Genomic DNA, 26,287 nt, shown 5'->3' on the forward strand with positions numbered 1-26,287 from the left:
CAGCCTCTACTGACAGGAAGTGACATCACACAGAGGAAGCCTGCAGCTGTAAGAAGAGTGTGAAGAAACAAACGCGACGGTTTGTTGCTGCTGATCTGTGGTCAGAGTGTCGCCGCCTCACAGAGACACAATCAGAGTGCATCATGGGACTGAAGACGCTGCTGCTCGTCTCTCTGCTCGCTGTTCTGGGTAAAAGACTTCCTGTTTCCTTCGTTTTATTTACATGTTTTAATGTCTGGAGACAAACTGTTGATGAGGATGTTTCACTGCAGACGGAGTAGAATTCAGATTCAGTGTCTGAAGTCACACAAGAGAAGTGAAAGAGAAAAACCTGAAGCGTGAAGTCAGGTCACTTCATTTCAGATCAACAGGAAGTGACTCAAAGAATCTCAACGTTTATCATCAATTCATGTGTGTGTGTGTGTGTGTGTGTGTGTGTGTGTGTGTGTGTGTGTGTGTGTGTGTGTGTGTGTGTGTGTGTGTGTGTGTGTGTACGTAAAGAAAAAGGATTACAGCAGAGAAAGCCAAGAACACCTTTGTTTTTGTTTTTTTACTTATTAGACATTCCGGACTTCCTGTGTTTTAGTACCGTGATGAAGTGTTAATTGTTGTGACTCATGTTGTAATGTCTCAGTCAGTCATTCTCTGCCTCCTGTACCCTCACATAGAGCCTGGAGGCTGTAAAGCGGTCTGAGCCGGTATTAAAGGTGCACCGTACATTATAAACCCGATCCGGGCCTTGCTATATGTATATATATATAGATGTGTATATATGTATATATGTGTGTATACATATATGTGTGTGTGTGTATTTCCCTTCCAGAGCTGATGCTGGCGGCGGGCAGCCATCATGGCCGCTCCGTGCCCGGGGCTCCGGTCAACATCAGCAGGAAGGACCTCGGCCTCCGGCAGGTCGTCCTCAGCGCCGCCCACTTCTTCAACAACCAATCAAACGACGCCTTCCTCTTCAGACCCTCGGCCGTCCACAGAGCACAGCGGCAGGTAGGACGCAGGTCTGTGGGGGGGTCAAAGGTCAACACCTTTAGTTGCCTTTAAACGCAGAGTACCGGTGATGTCATGAAGTACTTTGAATCGTCACCGGATTGTAATAAATTCTCTGTTTTATGGAAACTGAAGTTTTAAGTTTTGTCTGCTCAGTACTACAACATTAACTGTACTGCAGTACAACGTTGAGGTACTTGTACTGTACTCGTGTGTTTCAGATTGTTAAGGGGATCCGGTACCTCGTAGATCTAGAGATCTCCAGAACCGTCTGCCGTAAACGAGACGACGACAACAACAACAACAACAACAACCTGTCCCGCTGTGACTTCCAGCCGGCCGGTCGTCTGCACCAGGTGAGCCTGTTGTTTTAGAAATGTGCAGGAACATCTGAGAAGAACACTTCCTCTAGTGTGAGTTTCTTCTCCACAGTAGAAACAGACCAGAGCGACCCACTGTGGACTTCAGACACTCGAAGAATTCAAATCCGTTCAGAATATAGAACTGAAGCCGCTATCGTTACCAGACTGGCTCTGAGAGCAACTCAGAGAGAAACTAACCCTTTACAGGATTTGTATTTAAAGGCTTTTATTGTGAAACTTCCTGTTCTTCCAGACGTTTCAGTGTCACACTGAGGTCTGGGTGGTCCCCTGGCAGAACCAGACCAGGACTCTGCTGTTCCACTGTAAACCCTGAAACCACCAGCCGCCTCAGACCTTCATCATTTATCATCATCCTCACCTGTGACCTCATCATCATCCTCACCTGTGACCTCATCATCCTCACCTGTCTGCCCCCCCCCTCGTCTGTCAGACCTTCACACAGAATAAAGTTTCTATATTCACTGACCGTCTGTAATCTGTGTGTGTGTTGAGGTGACGCCACCTGCTGGTCAGACAGACGAACAGCAGCCAAAACACACAAACTATGCATCAGATCAACATTTTAATGAGTTTATATAATTATGACAGAAACGTTAACGCGGTGAATCAGCATGTAAACAGTAATGATTTACAGATGAATGTTTTTGAGGAGAGATACCACAGACGTCATGTTTCTGATGTCATGAAGGTGTTTTAATGGATTTTACAAACAAATAAACATTTAAATTCATGTTTTCATCAAAAGATGCAGATTTCGTTCAGTTTTTCCTCAAACATCAAACAAACCTCTGAGTGCAACAAGAACAGACTGGAGCTACATTTGGCAGCTCGAGTCAACAACTCGTGAAGAAAACTACAAAACAACCGTCAGCAGTGAAGCTCCGACGTTATAATCACGACTAAACTGAGTCAGACTACGACCAGAGCTGGTGGGAAACACACTGGTCCTCCTGGTGGGGACGGAACAGGAAGTACAGAGAACATGCTAAATGTTTACCTGCTAACATGCTAAACGAGTTCTAATGACGACTCTGAAGCCGAGAACTCGGATCTAAAAACCAAACATCACACAGAAATAATCCACATGTGAATGTGATGCTCATCCTTTCATTTCCAAAGATATATTAGATATATTATCTAATATATCTTATGATATATTAAAGTGAGGAATGGCAGCTCATAGCAGTAATAACGCTAACAATGCTAACCCAAACAATTCAAAGTTAGCTCTGGAGGTAGCGAGAGATGACCTGATGTTCGCCTGTTTCTGTGTGTGTATAGATATATAGGTGTGTGTGTGTATAGATATATAGGTGTGTGTGTGTGTGTGTATAGATATATAGGTGTGTGTGTGTGTGTGTGTGTGTATAGATATATAGGTGTGTGTGTGTGTGTGTATAGATATATAGGTGTGTGTGTGTATAGATATATAGGTGTGTGTGTGTGTGTGTGTAGATATATATATATAAATATTAATGAATTATATTGAATCGTGGAAAGTATTTAAATGGCGTTTTCTCTGCATGAAGCAATTCTGCCATTTTTATTCACTACTGTAAAGTTAGTTGGACCAACCCAAGTTATTGAAGTTGGCCTTAACCCTGAAACCCTTTAATCATGTTTATATGATGATATTTTTAAGGCTATACTGATTTAGCAGCAGCTTGCTAGCGCTACAAAGGGCAAGCTAACCCACTGGTGAATGAGCCAAATAGCTTTATTAGCTCGAGCTAGCTACAAAGCTTCTTCTTTTTCAGCCGGTTGTTGCGATTTGTTTTCACCTGGTTGGTCAGATTCTAGGATTGGGTCTCGTTGGCCAATCAGACCCTGAGTTTCAGAACAAATATCAAAACAACTTTGTTCTACAAAACAATGAACAATAACTTTGTCTAAATAAAATACAGACAAAAACTGGAGAGAGATTAGAATCCAGGATTCTCTAGAAGAATCAGATCAGACATTTGATCTGATCTGATACTCTGAGATACAGACGCGTGTCAGTTGGTGCCTAACAAACGATTCACGACGTCCCCAAAACAAAACGGCTGACATCAACACAAAGGCAGACAATTTACTGCAACAACCAGGCTCTGCTGCTGGGATTCATTGGGATCCACCCTCTGGAGACCATGAATGTTTGAAATGAATTACGGGTTAATCCCTCAAAATATGTAGAGAAATTTCACTGTGAAACAAGATAGTTGACGGACCGCCGTCCGAGTCTGACAAACCACCTCGTGACGTTGTTTATTTCACCTCCTGGTGCATCATGACATCACTGATGAAGACGAACGCTGTGTCACGGTTTCAGGCTTCCTACTGAGCACAAATGTCCGCCTGAATGTCTTTTTATTATTATTATTTTTAGACCTTGCTCAGGTCGAGTTTGGCGATGTAGGGCGAGCGGAAGGAGCCCAGGTACAGACTCCCATCATGCTCGTGGACTTCGCTAACGTAGGCCGCCACCAGACCGTTGGGGTCGTGGAAGCTCCGAGTGCAGATGCCGCCGTCGTGGAGCTCCGCCACCAGGCTGTACCGAGGGACGAACTTCATCAGCACCTCCTGACTGAAGAGCTGGAGAGGAGGGAGGAGAAGGAAAGAAGGAAGGGAGCAGTTAGGAAGACACGAGGAAGGATGGAGGGTAAAAAGAAGGAGGGAGGAGCTTAGTGTTGTTGCATTACACTGTCTGGTGTCAAATTTCACACATCATAACTTTCTATGACCTTCTGGGTATTTCCATATTTTCCTGTCTGAAGTGTATCTTTGGTAATAAAGTATGTGAAAATACATTCTGCAATATTCCTGGAAAACTTCCAGAGCATTTACAGGTCAGAGTCTACAGACAAAGCTCCTTCTGCGGACAAATCATCTCGGTCAACAGGCCAGTACAAGACCCACAAGAGTGTTGTTTCCTGTTATGAGTCCGTCATCGAGAACACGTAGGAGTCGAGTCGTCATCGTCTGCACGAGGACAGCTGCGAGTCACTGCGAGTCGTTATCGTCTCTACGAGGACACCTGCGAGTCGTTATCGTCTCTACGAGGACACCTGCGAGTCGTTATCGTCTCTACGAGGACACCTGCGAGTCGTTATCGTCTCTACCAGGACAGCTGCGAGTCGTTATCGTCTCTACCAGGACACCTGCGAGTCGTTATCGCCTCTACGAGGACAGCTGCGAGTCGTTATCGTCTCTACGAGGACACCTGCGAGTCGTTATCGTCTCTACGAGGACACCTGCGAGTTGTTATCGTCTCTACGAGGACACCTGCGAGTCGTTATCGTCTCTACGAGGACACCTGCGAGTCGTTATCGCCTCTACGAGGACACCTGCGAGTCATTATCGTCTCTACGAGGACACCTGCGAGTCGTTATCGTCTCTACGAGGACACCTGCGAGTCGTTATCGTCTCTACGAGGACACCTGCGAGTCATTATCGCCTCTACGAGGACACCTGCGAGTCGTTATCGTCTCTACGAGGACACCTGCGAGTCATTATCGCCTCTACGAGGACACCTGCGAGTCGTTATCGTCTCTACGAGGACACCTGCGAGTCATTATCGCCTCTACGAGGACAGCTGCGAGTCGTTATCGTCTCTACGAGGACAGCTGCGAGTCGTTATCGTCTCTACGAGGACACCTGCGAGTCGTTGTCCTTAGAAGCCTGGACCTGGTCTCTATGCCTCTTTTTACCTTGAAGATGAATTTCTTGATCCAGGGTCTCTGGGACAGGAAGTCCAGCATGGAGAAGCCGGGGTTCGGCCTCACCGCTGACATGGCCACCCAGTAACCTCCAGTCGAGCTTGGACGAATGTTGTCGGGAAAACCGGGCAGGTTGTCAATGAAGGTGTCCATCCCGCCCTTGTTTAGACCAGCAACATGGACTCTGATGAGGAAACACAGACAAAGTTCACACAAGCTGTTTACTGACCTCAGTAACTACCTTAATAAATCATGAATTAACCATGAATTGCAGTATTAATACGTGTTTATAGAGCATATATTAACATAGTCCCTAACCATTAGTGCATATCTAAATCATTATATATATAAATATAAATGCATGAATAATGTACATCTTAATAAGTTATTAATCATTTACTAACACTTTATAAATGATCTTATTAATCATCTACAACTCCTTAATAATTGGTTTGTAATATATATAATACTTCATTTACAAATGGGAAACCATCATTTATAAAGTATGAAAACACAATGAAACGCATAATAGACGAGCTTATTAATGAAGAATAAAACATTTATAACTTATGGACTGCATACTAATGAATTATTAATGTAGGAACAATGCTTTATAAATGATGGATTAAGTGTTTACTCGTACTTAACTAATGCTTCAGTGTGTAGTTATTATAAAGTGTTACCTAAAACTTCTTCCATGAAGATATCTCACATCATTACAGCTGTTTTATTATATAATCAAGTGCTAAGTGTTACCAAGTTGTATTATTTGTATTTATCTTATTTGTTAGGTATTTAATGGTAGAACTATTCATTTTATCATTTTATTTTATTTATTTATATTCCATTGTGTTTGTAGCACTTCATTTTAGAACGTTTTGTTTCATCTCACTTTGTGTTCATTTAGTGTGTATTGGAGCTTTTCCTTCTATTTTTTAAATGACTCCATGTTGGACTTTCTATTTTATAAAATTGTATCAAACTTTATTCAGTGTCTGTATTTTACGATACAGTTCAATGAAACCTCTTGTATGTAGTGTGACCGTGTCCTATTGGATGTTCAGGTGGGTTTACCGGCGTATCCGGGCCATGGTGGTCTCCGCCACCAGCACCGACTCCTCGTCAGGAAGCAGCTGGATGCCGTTTGGGAAGCGAAGGTTCTCCATCACCACCGTCAGCTCTCTGCTCTCGGTGTCGTACTCCAACACTCTGACGGGAGACAACGCGACATCGCTGTTATCACACCACGGGGGGCTTTTAATGTGAAACAGACAGGAAGTCAGAGTTTCTTCAGCGGGGAGATCTAGATGGTCTCGTACCGTCCGTCGGCCGTGGCCTCCATGATGAGGTGCAGGTAGTCTCTGCGCTGCCAGCGGCTGCTGGAGTCGGTGAAGTAAAGCTTCTTCCCGTCCCGAGTCACCGCCACGTCGTTGATGAACGACAGCTTCCTGCCGGCGACCACCTGACCCCCCGACACCAACCGGGTCGCCTCACCTGGAACAAAGAGTCACGAGAGCGTCTCAGTACCGGGTTTCATCCACCGTCCACCGGGGTCACGTGTTACTACTAGTTCATGGAGATCAGCAGCAGCTGGAAAACCATCAAACCACAGAAGAAGAAGTAAATACTTCATGTGTTTTATTCTTCAGTGGACGTCGAGTCACTTGATGCTTCGTGTCCGTCATCGTTTATTCCATTTGACTTTATTGAGACACTAACGTGTGAACATCTGAGAAGAGGAACAACTCAGAGACACGTCGAGACTTTACTACTAAGAAGAAGAAGAAGGAGAAGGAGAAGAAGAAGAAGAAGAAGAAGAAGAAGAAGAAGAAGAAGAAGAAGAAGAAGAAGAAGAAGAAGAAAAAGGAGAAGGAGGTCCAGCAGCCCTCTCACCTGTGGTGGGGTTCACCTGGAACAGACCCAGGTAGGCGTCGGCCACAAACAGAGTCCCGTTGGGTCCGACTCGGATCCCCAACGGCCTCCCACAGCTGGACTCCTCCTCTCTGGAGCCTGCAGGACAAGAACACCTGAAGCTTCGTCTCCTCTCAGAGGAAAGACTTCATTCACGGAACAGAGACTTCACATTTGTTTTCATTTAACAATGAAACCAACAAATAACCACGAGAGCGTCTCAGCGTCATTGAGAGCAGAAACAGACTTCTGATGAACATGAGAGAGAGGAAGACGCTCACTGGACCAGCTCGTCTTCTTCTGCTGCTCCCGTCAGAGTTCAGAGACACTTTGTTTACGTGTCCCATTATCTGTGAGCTTCCTGTTTCAACACCCGCCACAATAAGTTCATTTTAACCCTCAGTGAGATTCAACGTTCTTCCAAAATAAAACGTCTTCTTCCCTGAACTCACTTCCTGTTTCACAATAAATGAAGGTCTCTTGTGGTTTGTAACCGTCCTTCAGAGTTCAGAGTCCGTGTTTGATCTCTGAGCTCTTTGAGGGTTTGGTGTTGAAACCGTCAGAAAGTAGAACAGGAAGTCAGAGCAGGTCTCAACGCGTCACTTCATTCCTTCACTCGGCGGTCGAGAAACTCAACGTTAAAAACTCCAGAGAGGAAACATGAGAGCAGCTTCGAGGCCAGTGCCTTGCTCAAAGGCACACTGACTGAAGACTGTGTGTTACAACTGAGTGAAGAGCAGCAGACACTTTATACTCCAGACGCCATTTTACCTAAACTAAACTAAACTCCCCCACACATACAAACTAAACTAAACTAAACTTCCCCACATACAAACTAAACTAAACTTAACTAAACTCAACTTCCCCACACATACAAACTTAACTAAACTCAACTTCCCCACACATACAAACTAAACTAAACTAAACTCAACTTCCCCACATACAAACTAAACTAAACTTAACTAAACTCAACTTCCCCACATACAAACTTAACTTAACTAAACTAAACTCAACTTCCCCACATACAAACTAAACTTAACTAAACTCAACTTCCCCACACATACAAACTTAACTAAACTAAACTCAACTTACCTAAACTAAACTTCCCCACATACAAACTTAACTAAACTAAACTAAACTTAACTTAACTAAACTTAACTAAACTAAACTTCCCCACATACAAACTTAACTAAACTAAACTCAACTTACCTAAACTAAACTTCCCCACATACAAACTTAACTAAACTTAACTAAACTAAACTAAACTAAACTAAACTAAACTTAACTCAACTTAACTTAACTAAACTAAACTTCCCCACATACAAACTTAACTAAACTGAACTAAAAAAATAAAATAAAATAAACTTAAAAAGTGAACTAAAATAAACTAAACTGAATTACACTGAACTATGGTTTCAGTTTTTTGTTGGTTTAAATTAAACAACATTAAATCAAAATAAACTCAATCTTAAACCAAACCTAAATTTAAAGGATCAATATCCGATCATTAGATATCTCCCAATCTTCCACCTTTATGTAAAATGAATTTAAAACTAATCCTAAACTTAAATCAAGTGCTTCTCTCACCACAGGGAAGTTTTCCGAGTCTCGTGACCGTGTGAATCCTTCGACCAATCAGCTTCACGATCTTCCCGTCAGCTGTTCCTGCGTACAGAACATCTGCAGACAGAAGAGACGAACATCTGTCAGCTCTCAGTCTTCTTCACGGTCTTCATCGTCCAGCTTTAAACTAAATAAAACTCATTTATTATGATCTTAAAACTGGACTTTCAGATCTACAGGAACTATTTCACAATGAGGTCAGAGTGACTCAGACTCTGACCTCTGACCTCTGACTGTTTAATCAGCTGGAAACCAAACTGATGAAATCTGATGAAACATTTTCACAAGTTTGTTTCTTCACCAACGGCAGCAGAGTTTGAGGGTCAGTGTGTTTCTTTTCCACTGTTAACCACATTTGTCACATTTAACCTAAACTAGAGTTAGACTAAACTAGAGTTAAACTAAACTAGAGTTAACCACTGTCACATTTAACCTAAACTAGAGTTAGACTAAACTAGAGTTAAACTAAACTAGAGTTAACCACTGTCACATTTAACCTAAACTAGAGTTAGACTAAACTAGAGTTAAACTAAACTAGAGTTAACCACTGTCACATTTAACCTAAACTAGAGTTAGACTAAACTAGAGTTAAACTAAACTAGAGTTAACCACTGTCACATTTAACCTAAACTAGAGTTAGACTAAACTAGAGTTAGACTAAACTAGAGTTAAACTAAACTAGAGTTAACCACTGTCACATTTAACCTAAACTAGAGTTAGACTAAACTAGAGTTAAACTAAACTAGAGTTAACCACTGTCACATTTAACCTAAACTAGAGTTAGACTAAACTAGAGTTAGAATAAACTAGAGTTAGACTAAACTAGAGTTAACCACTGTCACATTTAACCTAAACTAGAGTTAGACTAAACTAGAGTTAAACTAAACTAGAGTTAACCACTGTCACATTTTACCTAAACTAGAGTTAGACTAAACTAGAGTTAACCTACACTAGAGTTAACCTAAACTAGAGTTAACCTAAACTAGAGTTCACCAGTCACAATTTACCTAAACTAGAGTTAAACTAAACTAGAGTTAACCACTGTCACAATTTACCTAAACTAGAGTTAACCTAAACTAGAGTTAAACTAAACTAGAGTTAAAACTAAACTAAACTTAAAACTCAAATTAAAACTAGACTAAACTAAACCAAACTAAACTCTGAACTAAACTAAACCAGAGTGGATCCCACAGACCTCCGATGCTGGCGATGGACTCTGGTCCGGTGATCTGGTCTTCAAACAGCCTCTGAGCCTCTCGGAGCTTCAGGTTTGGCTCCCAGCAGCCCTTCATCAGCGGAGGCTCCTTCAGACTGCAGCGCACAACACAACCAGGGGGGGGGGGTTACAACATAGTACCCGTTGATCCTCTGCAGGATGAACCACTCTGGGTTCAGGTTCAGAAAGTATCCTGAGTGGATTAATATTCATCAGGAGACAAATTTTTAATACATTTTTGATAAACACATTAAACATTGACATGTTCAGTCCCGACCGTGGGTGTGATTACAGCCTCCGGGATTATTTTGTGCGGCTAACGCTCCAGATTTAAAAGTGTTAATCTGTAAGGCTGCTCGTCAACAGGAACGTTAGCGGAATATTAATTTATCTCCGACGGAGCGAGGTTTGAGATGAGCGAGCACCTCGGTGTCTGTCCACTAATCTCTCATTCTGCTGCATCTAACGGCCTCTTATTCTATATTCTGGCTGCACGCTCAAGGACCTCCGGTGGATGATGGAACTCACCTGAACACTTCGGGGTGGATGGGAGACTCGAGGATGAGGATGATGACCAGCAGAGGAAGGAGCAGGAAGCCGCCCAGAGAGAGCAGAGTCACCTGGAAAACCTTCCCGCTGTAGGTGCTGAGACAGGAAACAACGTTAAACTGATCCTCCGAGTTACAGACGTCTCTTTCTCAATTTACGTCTCTGGGGAAAAGTCTTTTCCTGCCTCATGGCGTCACGTGACGAACCAGGAAGTTGTCATTCCAGCGTTTGGCCACTATGATAAATCTGAGACCTGTCAATCACCGTGTAGCCCCGCCCCTAAAGCATCCCCTGCGTTATGGTCTGTTTGACTCTAAATGGACCATCATTTACTAAATGATCATGCTGTATTGAAGAAGACTTGAAACTAGAGATTGAGACCATAAACTCATGTTTACAATGTTTACTGAGGTAATAAATCAAGAGAGAAGTAGAGTCATTTTCTCATAGACTTCTATACAACCAGAGGAGTCGCCCCCTGGTGGACACTAGAGAGAATGCAGGCAGCTGGAGCTCATTTTAATGACTTTATATAATCTTTAATATCACACATTATTTATTAGTTGATTAATAAAGTAACTGAAGCTGTCAGATAAAAGTAGAGCAGTTAAGAGAATACTACTACTGTATATAAGTACCTGTACTTCAGTACAGTAGTGAGTAAATGTACTCAGTATTTAGCTGCTGCTGGATTTATTTATTAGCTCGATATCGTTCATATTTAATAACACTATAATAACGCCTCTGAGGTCGGGGGGCTCACGACGGCGACGTCTACCGTCGGCGTTCCTGTTTTAGTGTCCACCTCTCGGCTCCGTTTCCTTACCCGGACCCCTTGTTCCGGTGCTCCGGGAGCTCGTCGGTGATGACCGGTCGGTGCACCCGTCGGAACCGGAGCCCCTCCGTCTCGTTCATGATGGACTCGGTCTTGTTGACCCGGTTCGGCTCGGCTCGCTGTGTTGAGGTTTAACCCGGGTACGGACGGACTGAAGGCGGAGAGGACCGAGCGAACATCCTACCGGAGAGCTGTTGATGACGCCGACGACGGAGAGCTTCCGGTCTGTGACTTCAAAATAAAAGAGCCGAGCCAACTACGTCGTCATTTGTTTTTTGGAAATTTCCCAAAAAATATAAAACAAAAGAGAAAAATAAATAAATATTAAGATAAAAACGTAATGCTACTAATTAAATAATGAATGCATTATTATTATTTAATTAATTAAATAATAAATAAAATAAATAATATTTTATATACAAATAAAAATGTTTTAAAAAGATAATATTTAAATTATATACAATGTAAAAAACAACTACAAACCAAAGTAAAACAAAACCAAGAAATAATTCAAAGGAAAACTGAAAATGTCAAAAGAACATATAAATAAAAATAAAACATAAAAAGTAAAGGGAAACAATGAATTATAAACACCATGGTATATTTGAAATACCATGAATATGAAAGGGACACATCTCAAACAAGTTGACATCATTCAAGGATGAGAACTTCCTGAAAAAAGAGAAAATTAGAGAAATTTGCAGAAATAAATATGTTTTTTATTTGTTCATGATGTCAGGGAGGACTTCTGATAAACCTGTTTATTTATTTTAGTCATTTCATCCTCAAATAAATAAACCAGGACAGGTTCAGAGTCTCTACGAGTCCCAAGAGAATGAAGGCAAAGCTGCATTTTCTCTAGTGTCCACCAGGGGGCGACTCCTCTGGTCCTATAGAAGTCTGAGAAAATGACTCTACTTCTCTCTTGATTTATTACCTCAGTAAACATTGTAAACATGAGTTTATGGTCTCAATCTCTAGTTTCAAGTCTTCTTCAATACAGCATGATGTTCATTTAGTAAATGATGGTCCATTTAGAGTCACACAGACCATAAAGCAGGGGATGAAACCAGCGGAGCCTCTCTGACTGACAGCGCCTTTCTTTCCATCACTGCACATCCCTCAAATAAAATAACATCAAATAACTTCATGTCATCTAAGATCCCTGAAGGCTCGTCATCCCGTCCCGGTTCTCGGGGGACCAGGTCTGTGCTGGTCCCGTTTGAGGGACTTCATTGAGCAGAGACACACTTGTGCTCCCTGAGGCTCCTCGTGGAGGCGAAGCTCCGGCCGCAGGAGGAGCAGCTGAACGGTTTCTGTCCCGAGTGAACCAGCAGGTGAGACTTCAGGTTGTTGTTCTGACTGAATCTCTTCCCGCAGACGCCGCACTCGAAGGGTTTCTCTCCGCTGTGGACGCGTTTGTGCCGGACGAGGTTCTGCGACACGCCGAAACTCTTCCCGCAGACCTCGCAGACGTACGGCTTCTCGCCGCTGTGCGTGCGCTCGTGCAGCTTGGCGCTCGCCCGCGTGGAGAAGGTCTTCTGGCACTCAGCGCAGCCGAACGGCTTCCCCTCCGAGTGGCCGCGCCGGTGCGTCCTCAGGTAGCCGAGCGAGCTGTAGCCGCGGCCGCACACGTCGCAGGAGAACGCTTTGCCGCCGCCGGCGTGCAGCTGCAGGTGAGTCTTCAGGACCTGCGCGCTGGCGAAGCTCTTCCCGCACTCGTCGCAGGTGTGAGCTCTCCGCCCGCCGTGGACCAGCTGGTGGCGCTTCAGCGACGCGGACGAGGAGAAGCTCTTCCCGCACTCTCCGCAGCCGTGCGCTTTGATGCCGGCGTGGCTCCGCTCGTGCGCCAGCAGCGCTCCGCGCTGTTTGAAGCCCTTCCCGCAGGCGTTGCAGATGAACGCCCATTCGCCGCTGTGCACGGCGCGGTGTGCCTTCAGGTGTCCCGCCTGCGTGAAGCCTCGGCCGCACACATCGCAGCTGAACTGGCGGCGGCCCGAGTGGACGAGCCGGTGGCGCCGCAGGTTGGCCGACACGCTGAAGCTCTTACCGCAGGTGTCGCAGCCGAAAGCCTTCTCTCCCGTGTGGACGCGGCGGTGCACCGACAGGCCGCTCCTGCTGGAGAAACTGTTCCCGCACTGCTCGCAGGTGTGCGGCCGCTCGCCCGTGTGCGTCCTCAGGTGAGCTCCGAGGCCGCTCCGCTGGCTGAAGGTCTGCCCGCAGACGTCGCAGGTGAACGGCCTCAGTCCGTTGTGGACGGTCAGCTGGTGGACGTGGACGCTGCGGCGCGTGGTGAACCCTTTCTCACACGTGGGACATTTAAAGGGTTTGTCTGTCAGGTGGACTCGCCGGTGTGCAGACAGGTAGCTGCGTTTCGCGAACTCCTTCCCGCACTCCGCACACCTGAACCCGCCGTCTGTGACCTGACAGGTGAGTCTGTGCCGTCGGAGGCGGCACCTCGCCGCCAGCGTCTCGCCGCAGGTCGAACACGTGAGCGGCCGCCCGCCGCCGGACGCCTGGTGCGTCCTGAGGTGGCTGCGGGTGCCGAACAGCTTCCCGCAGTGAGAGCACCTGAAGGGACGCCGTGAACCGTGAACCGTGAGCTGGTGGACTCTGACGCTGCTGCGGGCGGAGAAAGACTTCCCGCAGGTGGAGCAGGTGAAGGGCCGCTCTCGGCTGTGGACCCGCAGGTGAGCTCTCAGGTTGGTCCGTCTGGAGAAGCTGCTGCTGCAGACGCTGCAGCTGAAGGTCCGCCGGCTGCCGGCCGCAGGAGTCTCTGATTGGCTGCTTTCACCTGTCGGAGCGTCTGATTGGTTGCTCGCCTCCACCTGCTCGTCTCCTTCAGCTGCAGGGGGCGTGGCCTCATGGAAGCGCCTCTGATTACATAATGGTAGTTTGTCTTTCTGCTCCTGGTTCTCCTCCTGAAGCCTCCTCAGCTCCTGGTTCTCCTCCTGTAGCCTCCTCAGCTCCTGGTTCTCCTCCTGAAGCCTCCTCAGCTCCTGGTTCTCCTCCTGTAGCCTCCTCAGCTCCTGGTTCTCCTCCTGAAGCTTCCTCCTCTCCTGGTTCTCCTCCTGAAGCCTCCTCAGCTCCTGGTTCTCCTCCTGAAGCCTCCTCAGCTCCTGGTTCTCCTCCTGAAGCTTCCTCCTCTCCTGGTTCTCCTCCTGAAGCCTCCTCAGCTCCTGGTTCTCCTCCTGAAGCCTCCTCAGCTCCTGCAGCAGAGCCTCACAGCACCTCCTCATGACAGCCAGCAGCTTCTCCTGCAACACAAACAGTTTAACAGCAAAGGAACCTTCATGAAGAAGCACTTAGTTTAAATGAATGAAGTACATGTGCCTCTGAGATGTAGTACAGTATAAAGTACACTGTGTACCTCTGAGATGTAGTACAGTATAAAGTACACTGTGTACCTCTGAGATGTAGTGAAGTACTACAGTAAAGTACAAGTACCTCAGACGTGTACTAAAGTACATTAGTAGAGTACATGTACTTAGAATCAGACTGACCTCCGTCTTCTTCTTCTTCTTCTTCTTCTTCTTCTTCTTCTCTCTCTTTGAGTCTCCGACAGATTTCCGTCACCATGAACTGCTGCACGAGCTGCTCCACAGAGGACCACATCTCATGAAACTCTTGAACAGGACGTGAAACACTAAAGTTTACTTTTACTCCAGCGAGCGGCCATTGCTGCAACTTCACTTACGGCTGTTTTTACGACAGCAGGAGTGAAGGGAAGTGCGCATGTCGCCCCCTGCTGGCCGGAAGTCAAAGCACCACAATGTTTAAAATCATATTCACAATTATATTAAAATGACAACAAAATGTAAAAATAACAAATAACATTTTACAAAATGACATTAATAAAAATACTTTAATAATCAACATCAATGACATTATTACTCATTCTTTGTGTTTAAGTAAATAATAGATAGAAATGAAATACATCTTAAAAAACAACAATTAAGAAACAAAATAAAATGTTTTATATATTTTCATGAAGTTTATGTAATTTATCCATTGTCTTTAACCACTTATCCTGTTCAGGATCCTTATGCATTTGTAACAATAACAAAAACTATATTATACATGTTCACACACACACATATATATATTTATATATAAATATGTGTGTGTATATATATAAATATAAATCAAATGAAATATAATACATTTTAAAAGAGTTACAAATAATCATGATAACATTATATAATTAATACAATTTTCATAAAATGATAGATTTGTTAAAGTAAAGATCAAAGATCTTATAAATAAAATATAAAATGTGTCTGTTCTACATTTCATGATTCAAGAAGTTATATTTTCTTGGCGTCAATGTTTTGATCTTTATGTTTTATAAAAATGAATAAAGACGTAATCAACACAAACAAAACGTTTATTAGTAAATCTTTATTTCTTCACATTTATGATCAATAAACGATTTCAGCTGCAAACTATAAATCTATAAAAATCTTTACGTTTAAAACATTAATCTGTTAAATTAAACATATCTGAAGAATAAAAACAAAAAACACACAATATTTATTATTACTTACAATTGTAATATAAAAGTTCTCATTTGATTCTAAAATATATTGTAATTATAATCTATTTTAAAATGAGCTAATATGTTATAGTTTATCTTTATGACCCACATTTCTGTTAAAAATTCTGATTTATATTAAGAAAATTGGTTAAAAGGAGTTTAGTCTAAAAACTAAAACAAAGACTTTCTGTCACTTTAAAAAAAAATGTTTTTGTTCTTCAAGGATTTAATGCTCACACACACACACACACACACACACACACACAGATCATGTGAGATGTGCCCTTCAAGGAACAGCACCACATTTAGTGAAATCTTCTTCTTCTCCTCCAGTATTTATGCTAAGCTAGGCTACCTGTGTCCTGTCCCTTTAAGGCCCTGTCTACGTGTTCTGTCCTCGACTCCTCTGGTCTCCTGAGGAACGATGACGTCGTCTGTACCTGAAGGACTCGGCCCCGCCCCCTTTAAAGGGACGGTGACAGGAAGTCCTTCTTCTTCTTCTTCTCTTCTCCTCTCTGCTTCCTGTACAGCTCGTGGGCCTCGATGATCTCCTCGACGACGGTCGGGTCGTCCAGGGTCGACACGTCGCCGAGGTCACCTGTGGTCTCCATGGCAACCTTCCTGAGGATCCGCCTCATGATTTTCCCGGAGCGAGTCTTCGGCAGCCGCTTCACCACCTGAGGGGCGACAGGAAACACGACAGGTGTAAGACACACCTGGACACACCTAAGGTGTACCTGTGTCAGGTGTGTCCAGGTGTGTCAGGTGTGTCCAGGTGTGTCAGGTGTGTCCAGGTGTGTCCAGGTGTGTCAGGTGTGTCCAGGTGTGTCAGGTGTGTCCAGGTGTGTCAGGTGTGTCAGGTGTGTCCAGGTGTGTCAGGTGTGTCAGGTGTGTCCAGGTGTGTCCAGGTGTGTCAGGTGTGTCCAGGTGTGTCAGGTGTGTCAGGTGTGTCCAGGTGTGTCAGGTGTGTCCAGGTGTGTCCAGGTGTGTCCAGGTGTGTCAGGTGTGTCCAGGTGTGTCAGGTGTGTCCAGGTGTGTCCAGGTGTGTCAGGTGTGTCCAGGTGTGTCCAGGTGTGTCAGGTGTGTCCAGGTGTGTCAGGTGTGTCCATGTGTGTCCAGGTGTGTCAGGTGTGTCCAGGTGTGTCCAGGTGTGTCATGTGTGTCAGGTGTGTCAGGTGTGTCAGGTGTGTCCAGGTGTGTCATGTGTGTCAGGTGTGTCAGGTGTGTCCAGGTGTGTCATGTGTGTCAGGTGTGTCCAGGTGTGTCCAGGTGTGTCAGGTGTGTCAGGTGTGTCCAGGTGTGTCAGGTGTGTCCAGGTGTGTCCAGGTGTGTCCATGTGTGTCAGGTGTGTCAGGTGTGTCAGGTGTGTCCAGGTGTGTCCAGGTGTGTCCAGGTGTGTCAGGTGTGTCCAGGTGTGTCCAGGTGTGTCAGGTGTGTCCAGGTGTGTCCAGGTGTGTCCAGGTGTGTCAGGTGTGTCCAGGTCTGTCAGGTGTGTCAGGTGAGCCTCACCAGGAAGTGCTCCGGGACGGCGTATCTGGCGATCTTTGTGGAGACGAGTTCTCTGAGCTGCTGGAGGACGACGGGGGAATCGTCTACAAAGTCCTCCTTCAAGACCACGAAGGCAAACGGTGCTGAGGACACACACACACACACACACACACACACACACACACACACACACACACACACACACACACACACACACACACAAGCACACACATGCACACACACACACATTTAAACAACATGGTGAATGAATAAACTGAAGTTGACTTGAAATTATTTTTTCATCCAAAAGCATAAATAACTAAACCTTCTCCTCAAACTTCATGACTAACTCTTTGAATACATGAATACATGAATCAGAGATGTTTGATGGATGAAGATCCTCGTCTGATTATGAACATAAAAGAGTTTTTACTTGTTATTGTATTGATGCCGTTCACTCATCAGACCAGCAGGAGGCAGCAGAGCGTCACAAATCAAACGTGTTGTTGAGCGACAGCAGATATTAAACTATATAAAATGTGTCCTATCCATTGATGAGGACGAGTCGACCTCTACTGACTCTGTTTCATGAGTCTATCAAGATATTCTGTGCTTTCATTCATTCATCTATCTTCAGATCTGTGTTTGATTGAATCTGGTTTAAAGCTCTTTGCTCAACGTTTGTTGTTTCTTAATGTGCTTCATAAATAAATAATGATTTAAAAAGAGACGCGACCGTTTAATACCATGTAGAAACAGAGCAGCAGCAGCAGAGGATCATGGGAGTTCAGGTGTGTTTGAGGTCTCACCTTCTCCTTTGATCTCATGAGGGAATCCAATCACAGCTGTTTCTGGAACAGCTGGATGTTCATCCTGTAAAACAAATAACAGCCATGATAAATATATATTAAATTATATTATATTATATTACATTAAATTATATTATATTAAATTATATTATATTATATTATATTAAATTATATTATATTACATAAAATTATATTAAATTATATTAAATTATATTATATTATATTATATTATATCATATTATATTAAATTATATTATATTATATTATATTATATTATATTATACTATATTATATTATATTATATTAAATTATATTAAATTAAATTATATTATATTATATTAAATTATATTATATTATATTATATTACATTAAATTATATTATATTATATTATATTAAATTATATTATATATTAGTGCTGGGCAACGATTACAATTTTTAATCACGATTAATCTCATTGTTATGCGCAAAATTCAATAATGAATTCAAAAGCGCACTTTTATTTTAAAGTACTGCTATATGTTTTGTTTGTTAGATTCTCAGTAGTGATAACTAAATGATATGATTTTTATACATAATACAAATAAAACACTTTAAAAACTGTAAAATAATAATTTAAATGAATCATTATTTTGTTGGTATGTTGTTCAGACACTATGCTACGCTGATTAGCGTAACATGTGTGGTGTTTGTTATAAATGTACGTTGGTACATAGAGGGTGATGAGAAGCTGTACATGGAGGGACTTAGGACCCAGGGGAACGTAGGTGAAGGAAACAGGAAGAGACGCCACACAAACAGCTGTTCACCGCTCGCTGCAGGTTCTTGTGTTAAAAATGTCGCTTAATAATAAATAAAATAAACTGCGTTAACGCGCGAAACAATAATTGTCGGCGTTAATTAATGAATGCGTTAACTTGCCCAGCACCAATTATATTATATCATATTATATTATGTTATATTATAGTTATTATTCACAAAGAGGAAAATCTCCTCATCTCGTTGTATCTCAATAAATATGATTTCATCTCAATAAATATAATTGTATCTAATTTAATCTCAATTAATGTAATATTAATTTATTTTATCAGATTTGATCTCAAATAAATCATTTCATCTGAATTAATCTAATTTAATATCAATTTATCAATTTGACTCATTTAATCATAATTCATTTAAATTGATCTAATTTATTCTTATTTTATTTCAATGTATTTAATTTAATGTCAATTGATAATTAAATCGTTATCGTGGCCGAGCAACAGACCGGAGAGCGATTGAGTCCAGTGATCTCGTCCTAACTTCTCTCCTGGAAACCGTCAACAGGTTACAGCCAGAAACAGCCAACAACAAACCGCTCCACGCCGAGCGTGAACTGTTCGGCGAGTCATTTTACACTCGGCGGTGGCGCGGCACGGTTTTGGATTTTTAGTGGCTAAAAATTCTGTCAATCAACTCCAGGACCCTCCTACTGCATTCCTGAGTCTGTTCATCGCTGAACGAGGTGTCACAGACTGGAATCGGCCAATCATAGGCTTAGAAAGCTCCAACACACACACACACACACACACACACACACACACACACACAGAGAGACGGAAATATCTCAGGAGGCCACATACATCAGAGCCCTGAGAGGTCAGAATGAAGCCAAACTGCTGTATTAGATAGACTGAACACTATTAGTGATAAAAGAAGTGAAATATATAGTTATATAGTATATACACTTAGAATGGAACAGCTGCAACAGCTGGTTCCAAAATGAGAATTCTGAAACCTCTGTAACTTTGTGCTGCTTCACTTTATCAAAGTCACAACTATGTTTAGGCAAATTCCTGCATTATTCCAAAGACAAAAGAACAATAAAAGCGCTTTATTTTCAGGCGAACCTGAACATTTTCATTTTGAGCTGTGTGCCGTCTTCATTTACTCTTAACCAGAAACATTTACACAATTTTTATATATATATATATATATATATATTATATATATTTACACATCTGATGAAATCCCACAAGTGCTCCTGTTATTATAACGGCAGCGGTATTGAAATAGACCTTGTAGTTACAGAGCTACGGCTCGGTATGAAAGGTCGGATCTCATTTCATCGCTAATGAATCTAAAGGTCACAATTCAATAGAAATGTTATTTATGATCAGTGTATATGTACAGAACCCGTCTCACCAGAGCGTCCTCAATCTCCGCCGTCCCGAGTCGGTGGCCGCTGACGTTGATGACATCATCCATCCTGCCGGTGATCTGGTAGTAACCGTCCTCTGAGCGGTGCGCTCCGTCCCCGGTGAAATAAAAGCCTGAGGAGACGAAGACACCGGCTCACAGACTGAGCTCGTAATGTAGAGATGTGTGTGAGATGAATGAATAACTGACCCGGGTACGGCTTGAAATACGCATCGATGAACCTCTGGTGGTCTCCATAGATACTGCGAGCCATGCCGGGCCACGATTGGCCGATACACAGAGCTCCGCCCACTCCGTCACCGGACAGAAGTTCACCCTGAAAACACCGGCAGGTAGTACTGACAAAGTACACACTAACCAGACAAGTATACTAGATACACACCCAGATAGTACTGACAAAGTACACACTAACCAGACAAGTATACTAGATACACACTCAGATAGTACTGACAAAGTACACACTAACCAGACAAGTATACTAGAAACACACCCAGATAGTACTGACAAAGTACACACTAACCTGACAAGTATACTAGATACACACCCAGACAGTACTGACAAAGTACACACTAACGAGATAAGTATACTAGATACACACCCAGATAGTACTGACAAAGTACACACTAACCAGATAAGTATACTAGATACACACCCAGATAGTACTGACAAAGTACACACTAACCAGACAAGTATACTAGATACACACCCAGGTAGTACTGACAAAGTACACACTAACCAGACAAGTATACTAGATACACACCCAGATAGTACTGACAAAGTACACACTAACCAGATAAGTATACTAGATACACACCCAGATAGTACTGACAAAGTACACACTAACCAGACAAGTATACTAGAAATACTACGTCATGAGTCACAGTTCTCTCAGCAGGAGAAACCAAACAAACTCTGTGGAACATTCTGAGCATTTTAGAAGTATAATGATGTATTTCATAGTAAAATAGATCTCTGGACATTATGTTTTGACTTTAAATGTTTATATGTGTGAATGTAATGATTAATCCTCCACGGCTAACAGTTAGCATTAGCCATCAGTAGTCACATTAAAGTAGATTTTGAGGTATTTGTACTCTATTTAACACTTTTATTTGTACTTATACGTAGGTTTTACTTCACTATATTAATATGACAGCTGTTGTTTTTAGTTATATGCAGATTTTTACATATTCTAGATGAACAGTGACCCATTGATATAATATATAATAATAATAATAACCTGTCATTCTGCTGCTGATTGAGCGCTATGATATTAATACTCGTAATATGTATTTGTACCTTTACTCTGAAACAGTTGAGGCTCGTGTTTACTGCTACAGATGTGTTTCGGGTTACAGACTGTCTATGAAACCCACGAGGACCCTCGTCTTCATCACTGCAGTGACCTCGACCTCCTCCGAGGATGAAGAGTGAAAGTGAAGGAGTCCTAATCTAATGTGATCCACTCTCAGTAACCAGTGATGAGGACGATGATGATGAGAAACCCTCGAGCGTCTGCAGATTACGCTGCTTTAACGGATAATGACTTCTGCAAGTCTGTTAATCAGAGACAACAGATGCTGCTGCTGACGGACAGATTACACAGAGGGAGAGAGGGAGGGAGAGGGAGAGAGGGAGAGAGGGAGGGAGAGAGGGAGGGAGAGGGGGAGGGAGGGAGGGAGGGAGGGAGGGAGGGAGAGAGGGAGGGAGAGAGGGAGCGAGCGGGAGGGAGGGAGGGAGGGAGGGAGGGAGGGAGAGATAGACAGGGAGGAAGAGGGAGGGAGGGAGGGAGGAAGGAAGGAAGGAAAGACGAGAGGGAGAGAGGAAGGGAGGAAGGAAGGAAGGAAGGAAGGGAGGAAGAGAGAGCGAGGGAGGAAGGAAGAGAGAGTAAGGGAGGAAGGGAGGAAGGAAGGAAAGACGAGAGGGAGAGAGGAAGGAAGGGAGGAAGGAAGGGAGGAAGAGAGAGAGAGGGAGGAAGGAAGGGAGGAAGGAAGGAAGGAAGCGAGAGCGAGGGAGGAAGGAAGGGAGGAAGGAAGGAAGGAAGGAAGAGTGAGGGAGGGAGGAAGGAAGGAAGGAAGGAAGAGAGAGAGCGAGAGGAAGGAAGGGAGGAAGGAAGGAAGGAAGCGAGAGCGAGCGAGGAAGGAAGGAAGGAAGCGAGAGAGAGAGCGAGAGGAAGGAAGGAAGGAAGCGAGAGCGAGGAAGAGAGGAAGGAAGTGAGAGCGAGAGAGCTAGGAAGAGCGAGAGAGGAAGGAAGGGAGGGAGGGAGGGAGTCACGTCTTACATCCAGACGGTCACGAGGAGTCAACGAGACGCCGGGATTCATGGGAGATCAGAAACCTCTCAGACGGATCCTCATCAAACCTCAAGTTCACTCTGCTTCTGACTCAGGAGGCCTCATACTGACAAAGTACACACTAACCAGTGTACTAGTAACACACACGGACAGTACTGACAAAGTATATATATATATATATATATATATATATATATATATATATATATATATATATGTATATATATCAGTCATGGGGAACACGTTCTGCTGTTTGTTTGTTTGTTCAGACAGACTTTAAAGGAGACTCATTCCACCCCCTCATCATCATCATCATCATCATCATCATCATCATCATCATCATCATCACACCTGCTCAGGTGTTGTGGTTGTTTGTGTGTCACCTTCTCTCCGAGGAGACTCGGCTGGATCCCAAAGAACGGCCTCATGGCCATCGCTGGAATGATGGCGGCTCCTTCCTCTGCAGGACGGGGGGCGATGCAGACCCCACCGGTCTCTAGGGGGGGGGGGAGCACGGAGAACGTTAGTCTTCATCACTGAAGAAGAGGAGCGTTTCGCTCTTCATGAGCTGGGTTCCTTCATTGCTGTTGTGAAGGCTGCTGTTACATAAACAGCAGTTCCTCTGTCTGCCACTAGAGGGCCTCACATGTTGCTTCTTTAATTTCCTTTAATTTCTTAATTTATTGGGGATTTTCCTCCTTTTAAGAGAAAGCAGCAGCTGGCAGAGAGTTTAAAGTCTGATTTAAAAACAACACACACACTGACTGTGTGGCGATTGTCGAGGAATTAGGTCACACACACACACACACACACACACTGTCAGTGATCCTGGGGGGTGTAAGTGTGTGGAGGATTTGATCTTAATTCATTCTCTGCAGAGCTGCAGATGTTCTGCTGCTAATCGCTCAAATTAGGGTGAAAGCTTCAGAGAGAATCGGACACAAACAGGAGGAGAAGAAGATCTCCTCCTCTTCCTCTTCCTCTTCCTCTTCCTCTCACATTATGCAGCTTTTCTTCACCACACTGTTCCTCATGTGGGTCAGATCCTCCTCCAGGTGGCGCTGTGACCCGTTGATGCTTTCAGCTGAAGATTAAATCTGTTATTTTAAAGTTCAGCAGGATTCTGTCTGACCTCTGCAGGTCTTCTTCCTCTGCAGGTCTTCCTCTGCAGGTCTTCCTCTGCAGGTCTTCTTCCTCTGCAGGTCTTCCTCTGCAGGTCTTCTTCCTCTGCAGGTCTTCCTCTGCAGGTCTTCTTCCTCTGCAGGTCTTCCTTTGCAGGTCTTCATCAGGTCTTCCTCTGCAGGTCTTCTTCCTCTGCAGGTCTTCTTCCTCAGCAGGTCTTCCTCAGCAGGTCTTCAGCAGGTCTACAGCAGGTCTCCCTCAGCAGGTCTTCCTCAGCAGGTCTTCCTCAGCGGGTCTTCAGCAGGTCTTCCTCAGCAGGTCTTCAGCAGGTCTCCCTCAGCAGGTCTTCCTCAGCAGGTCTTCCTCAGCGGGTCTTCCTCAGCAGGTCTTCCTCAGCAGATCTTCCTCAGCAGGTCTTCCTCAGCAGGTCTTCAGCAGGTCTTCCTCAGCAGGTCTTCAGCAGGTCTTCCTCAGCAGGTCTTCCTCAGCAGGTCTTCCTCAGCAGGTCTTCCTCAGCAGGTCTTCAGCAGGTCTTCCTCAGCAGGTCTTCCTCAGCAGGTCTTCCTCAGCAGGTCTTCCTCAGCAGGTCTTCAGCAGGTCTTCCTCAGCAGGTCTTCCTCAGCAGGTCTTCCTCAGCAGGTCTTCCTCAGCAGGTCTTCCTCGTCTCCGTGGTGTGAAGCTTTGTCTCATGAGTCAGAGATCACGTGACAGGAACATCCCGTCTGGTTGGTCTCTGAAGCACCAGGTGTGTCACCAATCAGAGCTGAGCATGTGATTTACATGCTCAGCTCTGATTGGACGGTTCAGGGAGTATCACACCTGCTCTCATTGGTTGAGGTTTTATCAGACTAGTGTGAAGTGGAACCGTTCTCTCTTCTCTCATTCAGAATGAGAAGTTTGTCTCTTAAAGCACTTTGACAACTGCTCTATGAATAAAGTTCATTATTATTATATATAGATATATATCTATACCTGATCCAGATGAACTGTATCAATCAGACGGATCATTGAACAAATGATTTATTTATTAGATTTTAATGTGTTAATTAAGACACTTTCATCGTCTCACCTGTCTGCCACCAGGTGTCCACTAGAGGACAGCGTCCGTCTCCAACCACACTGTGGAACCAGTGCCAGGCCTCGTGGTTAATGGGCTCTCCCACTGCACACACACACACACACACACACACACACACACACACACGCACACGCACACGCACACGCACACGCACACGCACACACACACACACGGTCAACATCTTTGGAGTTTGCTTATCAATTATTTAAATGTTATATCGAACTATATTTATATAGTACTCAAGTACCCCTACTGGAGTATGTTGTGCTACTTTGTACTACGTCTCAGAAGGAAGTATTGTTCCTTTACTGCTCTGCATGTCTGTTCCTTCACTGAGGGATCTATTGGCAGAACATGATATCAGTAAGCATCTCTTCTGAGGTGTATAATCTGCTTTGGTTACCTCAGAATGAGACGCCATGTTCCTACAGAAGCCCAGAAGGGCCAAACCAAACAGAGAGTATTTAGATAGTACTGCTACTTCAGACTTGAGTACTTGTGGTACCTGATCCCAGCGTCCTCAGAGACGAGCGGTCGTACTTCTTCACAAAGCTCTCGTCGTACTTCAGAAGAACACGAAGAGCCGTCGGAGCTCCGTAGAACTGAGAGATCCTCAGACGCTGGACCGTCTCCCAGTACCTACCTGCAGAGAGACAGACAGGCAGAGAGACAGACAGAGAGACAGACAGAGAGACAGACAGAGAGACAGGCAGAGAGACAGACAGGCAGAGAGACAGACAGAGAGAGAGACAGAGAGACAGAGAGACAGGCAGAGAGACAGACAGGCAGAGTGAGCGATCAAGACTCTGGTTCCTGTTGTCAAGTTATTATTTATGATTATTCCTCTTCATCCTAAAGGTCGCACACTTCCTGTAAGGAGCAGACGAGCCACCAATAAAAGCAGAGATAAGCTCCTTTAAAGAGTAACCAGGAGACTCACTGGTTCCTTCTCATCTCAAAGGTTCCTTCATGGCCGTAAAGTAGTCTGACTTTATGTTCCCTCAGGAGATAAGAACTACAGACTCGGTTTATCTAAAGAGCACAACTGTTAAACTTCAAAGAGAGAGACCATCTTAAAACCAGAACCAGGAGGTCCACAAAGGCTTTGCATCGCCATGCAGCACTGATCCTCACTGATTGGTCGACAGGATCTTAAAAACACAAAAACTCATTGGTCCTCACGCAGGAAGAGATTTAAGAACACAGTCCTCCTTAGTGTTTGTTTACACGACTTGTTGTGATTTTGTTGATTTGTTGTGATTTAAATGATTTGTTGTGATTTTGATGATTTGTTGTGATTATGTTGATTTGTTGTGATTTAAATGATTTGTTGTGATTTTGATGATTTGTTGTGATTTTGATGATTTGTTGTGATTTAGATGATTTGTTGTGATTATGTTGATTTGTTGTGGTTATGTTGATTTGTTGTGATGTTGATGATTTGTTGTGATTATGTTGATTTGTTGTGATTTAGATTATTTGTTGTGATTATGTTGATTTGTTTTGATTTAGATGATTTGTTGTGATTTTGATGATTTGTTGTGAT

The 26,287-nt window shown here is 43.8% G+C and overlaps 4 protein-coding genes across 4 annotated transcripts in view; 1 reads left to right on the forward strand and 3 right to left on the reverse strand.

Annotated features, from left to right (window-relative positions):
- The first annotated feature begins 36 nt into the window (after positions 1–36).
- Positions 37–2,027, forward strand: cst7 (cystatin f). The gene is made up of 4 exons (XM_079168838.1): positions 37–189; positions 824–1,002; positions 1,224–1,358; positions 1,618–2,027. The coding sequence occupies exons 1-4, from the start codon at positions 144–146 to the stop codon at positions 1,696–1,698; spliced, it is 441 nt and encodes a 146-aa protein (XP_079024964.1). The 5' UTR covers positions 37–143; the 3' UTR covers positions 1,699–2,027.
- Positions 2,028–2,076: 49 nt separating this feature from the next.
- Positions 2,077–11,409, reverse strand: apmap (adipocyte plasma membrane associated protein). The gene is made up of 9 exons (XM_079168837.1): positions 11,209–11,409; positions 10,362–10,478; positions 9,813–9,928; positions 8,582–8,674; positions 6,977–7,093; positions 6,403–6,577; positions 6,158–6,292; positions 5,075–5,267; positions 2,077–3,959 (listed from the first exon to the last, which is right to left on the reverse strand). Exons 1-9 carry the CDS (start codon positions 11,295–11,297, stop codon positions 3,750–3,752), a joined length of 1,245 nt encoding a protein of 414 aa, XP_079024963.1. The 5' UTR covers positions 11,298–11,409; the 3' UTR covers positions 2,077–3,749.
- A 687-nt stretch (positions 11,410–12,096) lies between these two features.
- Positions 12,097–14,891, reverse strand: LOC306703077 (uncharacterized protein). Its single transcript, XM_079168906.1, has 2 exons — positions 14,721–14,891; positions 12,097–14,474 (listed from the first exon to the last, which is right to left on the reverse strand). The coding sequence occupies exon 2, from the start codon at positions 14,454–14,456 to the stop codon at positions 12,450–12,452; it is 2,007 nt and encodes a 668-aa protein (XP_079025032.1). The 5' UTR covers positions 14,457–14,474; positions 14,721–14,891; the 3' UTR covers positions 12,097–12,449.
- Positions 14,892–15,605: 714 nt separating this feature from the next.
- Positions 15,606–26,287, reverse strand: part of LOC306702977 (acetyl-coenzyme A synthetase 2-like, mitochondrial) — a gene marked incomplete at its 5' end in the record, with an annotated part of 23,888 nt that continues 13,206 nt past the window's right edge. The window contains 8 exons of the mRNA XM_079168760.1: positions 15,606–16,431; positions 17,264–17,385; positions 18,052–18,115; positions 20,234–20,361; positions 20,438–20,564; positions 22,925–23,037; positions 24,733–24,825; positions 25,247–25,384. Of these exons, the coding sequence (XP_079024886.1) occupies positions 16,219–16,431; positions 17,264–17,385; positions 18,052–18,115; positions 20,234–20,361; positions 20,438–20,564; positions 22,925–23,037; positions 24,733–24,825; positions 25,247–25,384 (998 nt within the window). The 3' untranslated portion in view covers positions 15,606–16,218. The remainder of the gene's footprint in view (positions 16,432–17,263; positions 17,386–18,051; positions 18,116–20,233; positions 20,362–20,437; positions 20,565–22,924; positions 23,038–24,732; positions 24,826–25,246; positions 25,385–26,287) is intronic.

The sequence above is a fragment of the Pholis gunnellus genome (assembly GCF_910591455.1).
Source record: "Pholis gunnellus genome assembly, chromosome: 11".
NCBI classification, from domain to species: Eukaryota; Metazoa; Chordata; class Actinopteri; order Perciformes; family Pholidae; genus Pholis; species Pholis gunnellus.

Coding starts and splice junctions, on each gene's coding strand:
- cst7 (XM_079168838.1), top strand. CDS start 144: ATGGGACTGAAGACGCTGCTGCTCGTCTCTCTGCTCGCTGTTCTGG. Junction 190..823: donor CTCTCTGCTCGCTGTTCTGG/GTAAAAGACTTC, acceptor TTTCCCTTCCAG/AGCTGATGCTGGCGGCGGGC. Junction 1,359..1,617: donor CGGCCGGTCGTCTGCACCAG/GTGAGCCTGTTG, acceptor CTGTTCTTCCAG/ACGTTTCAGTGTCACACTGA.
- LOC306703077 (XM_079168906.1), bottom strand. CDS start 14,456: ATGAGGAGGTGCTGTGAGGCTCTGCTGCAGGAGCTGAGGAGGCTTCAG.
- apmap (XM_079168837.1), bottom strand. CDS start 11,297: ATGAACGAGACGGAGGGGCTCCGGTTCCGACGGGTGCACCGACCGGTC. Junction 8,675..9,812: donor GTCCATCGCCAGCATCGGAG/GTCTGTGGGATC, acceptor TTCTGTCTGCAG/ATGTTCTGTACGCAGGAACA. Junction 6,293..6,402: donor GAGGCCACGGCCGACGGACG/GTACGAGACCAT, acceptor GTCTCCCGTCAG/AGTGTTGGAGTACGACACCG.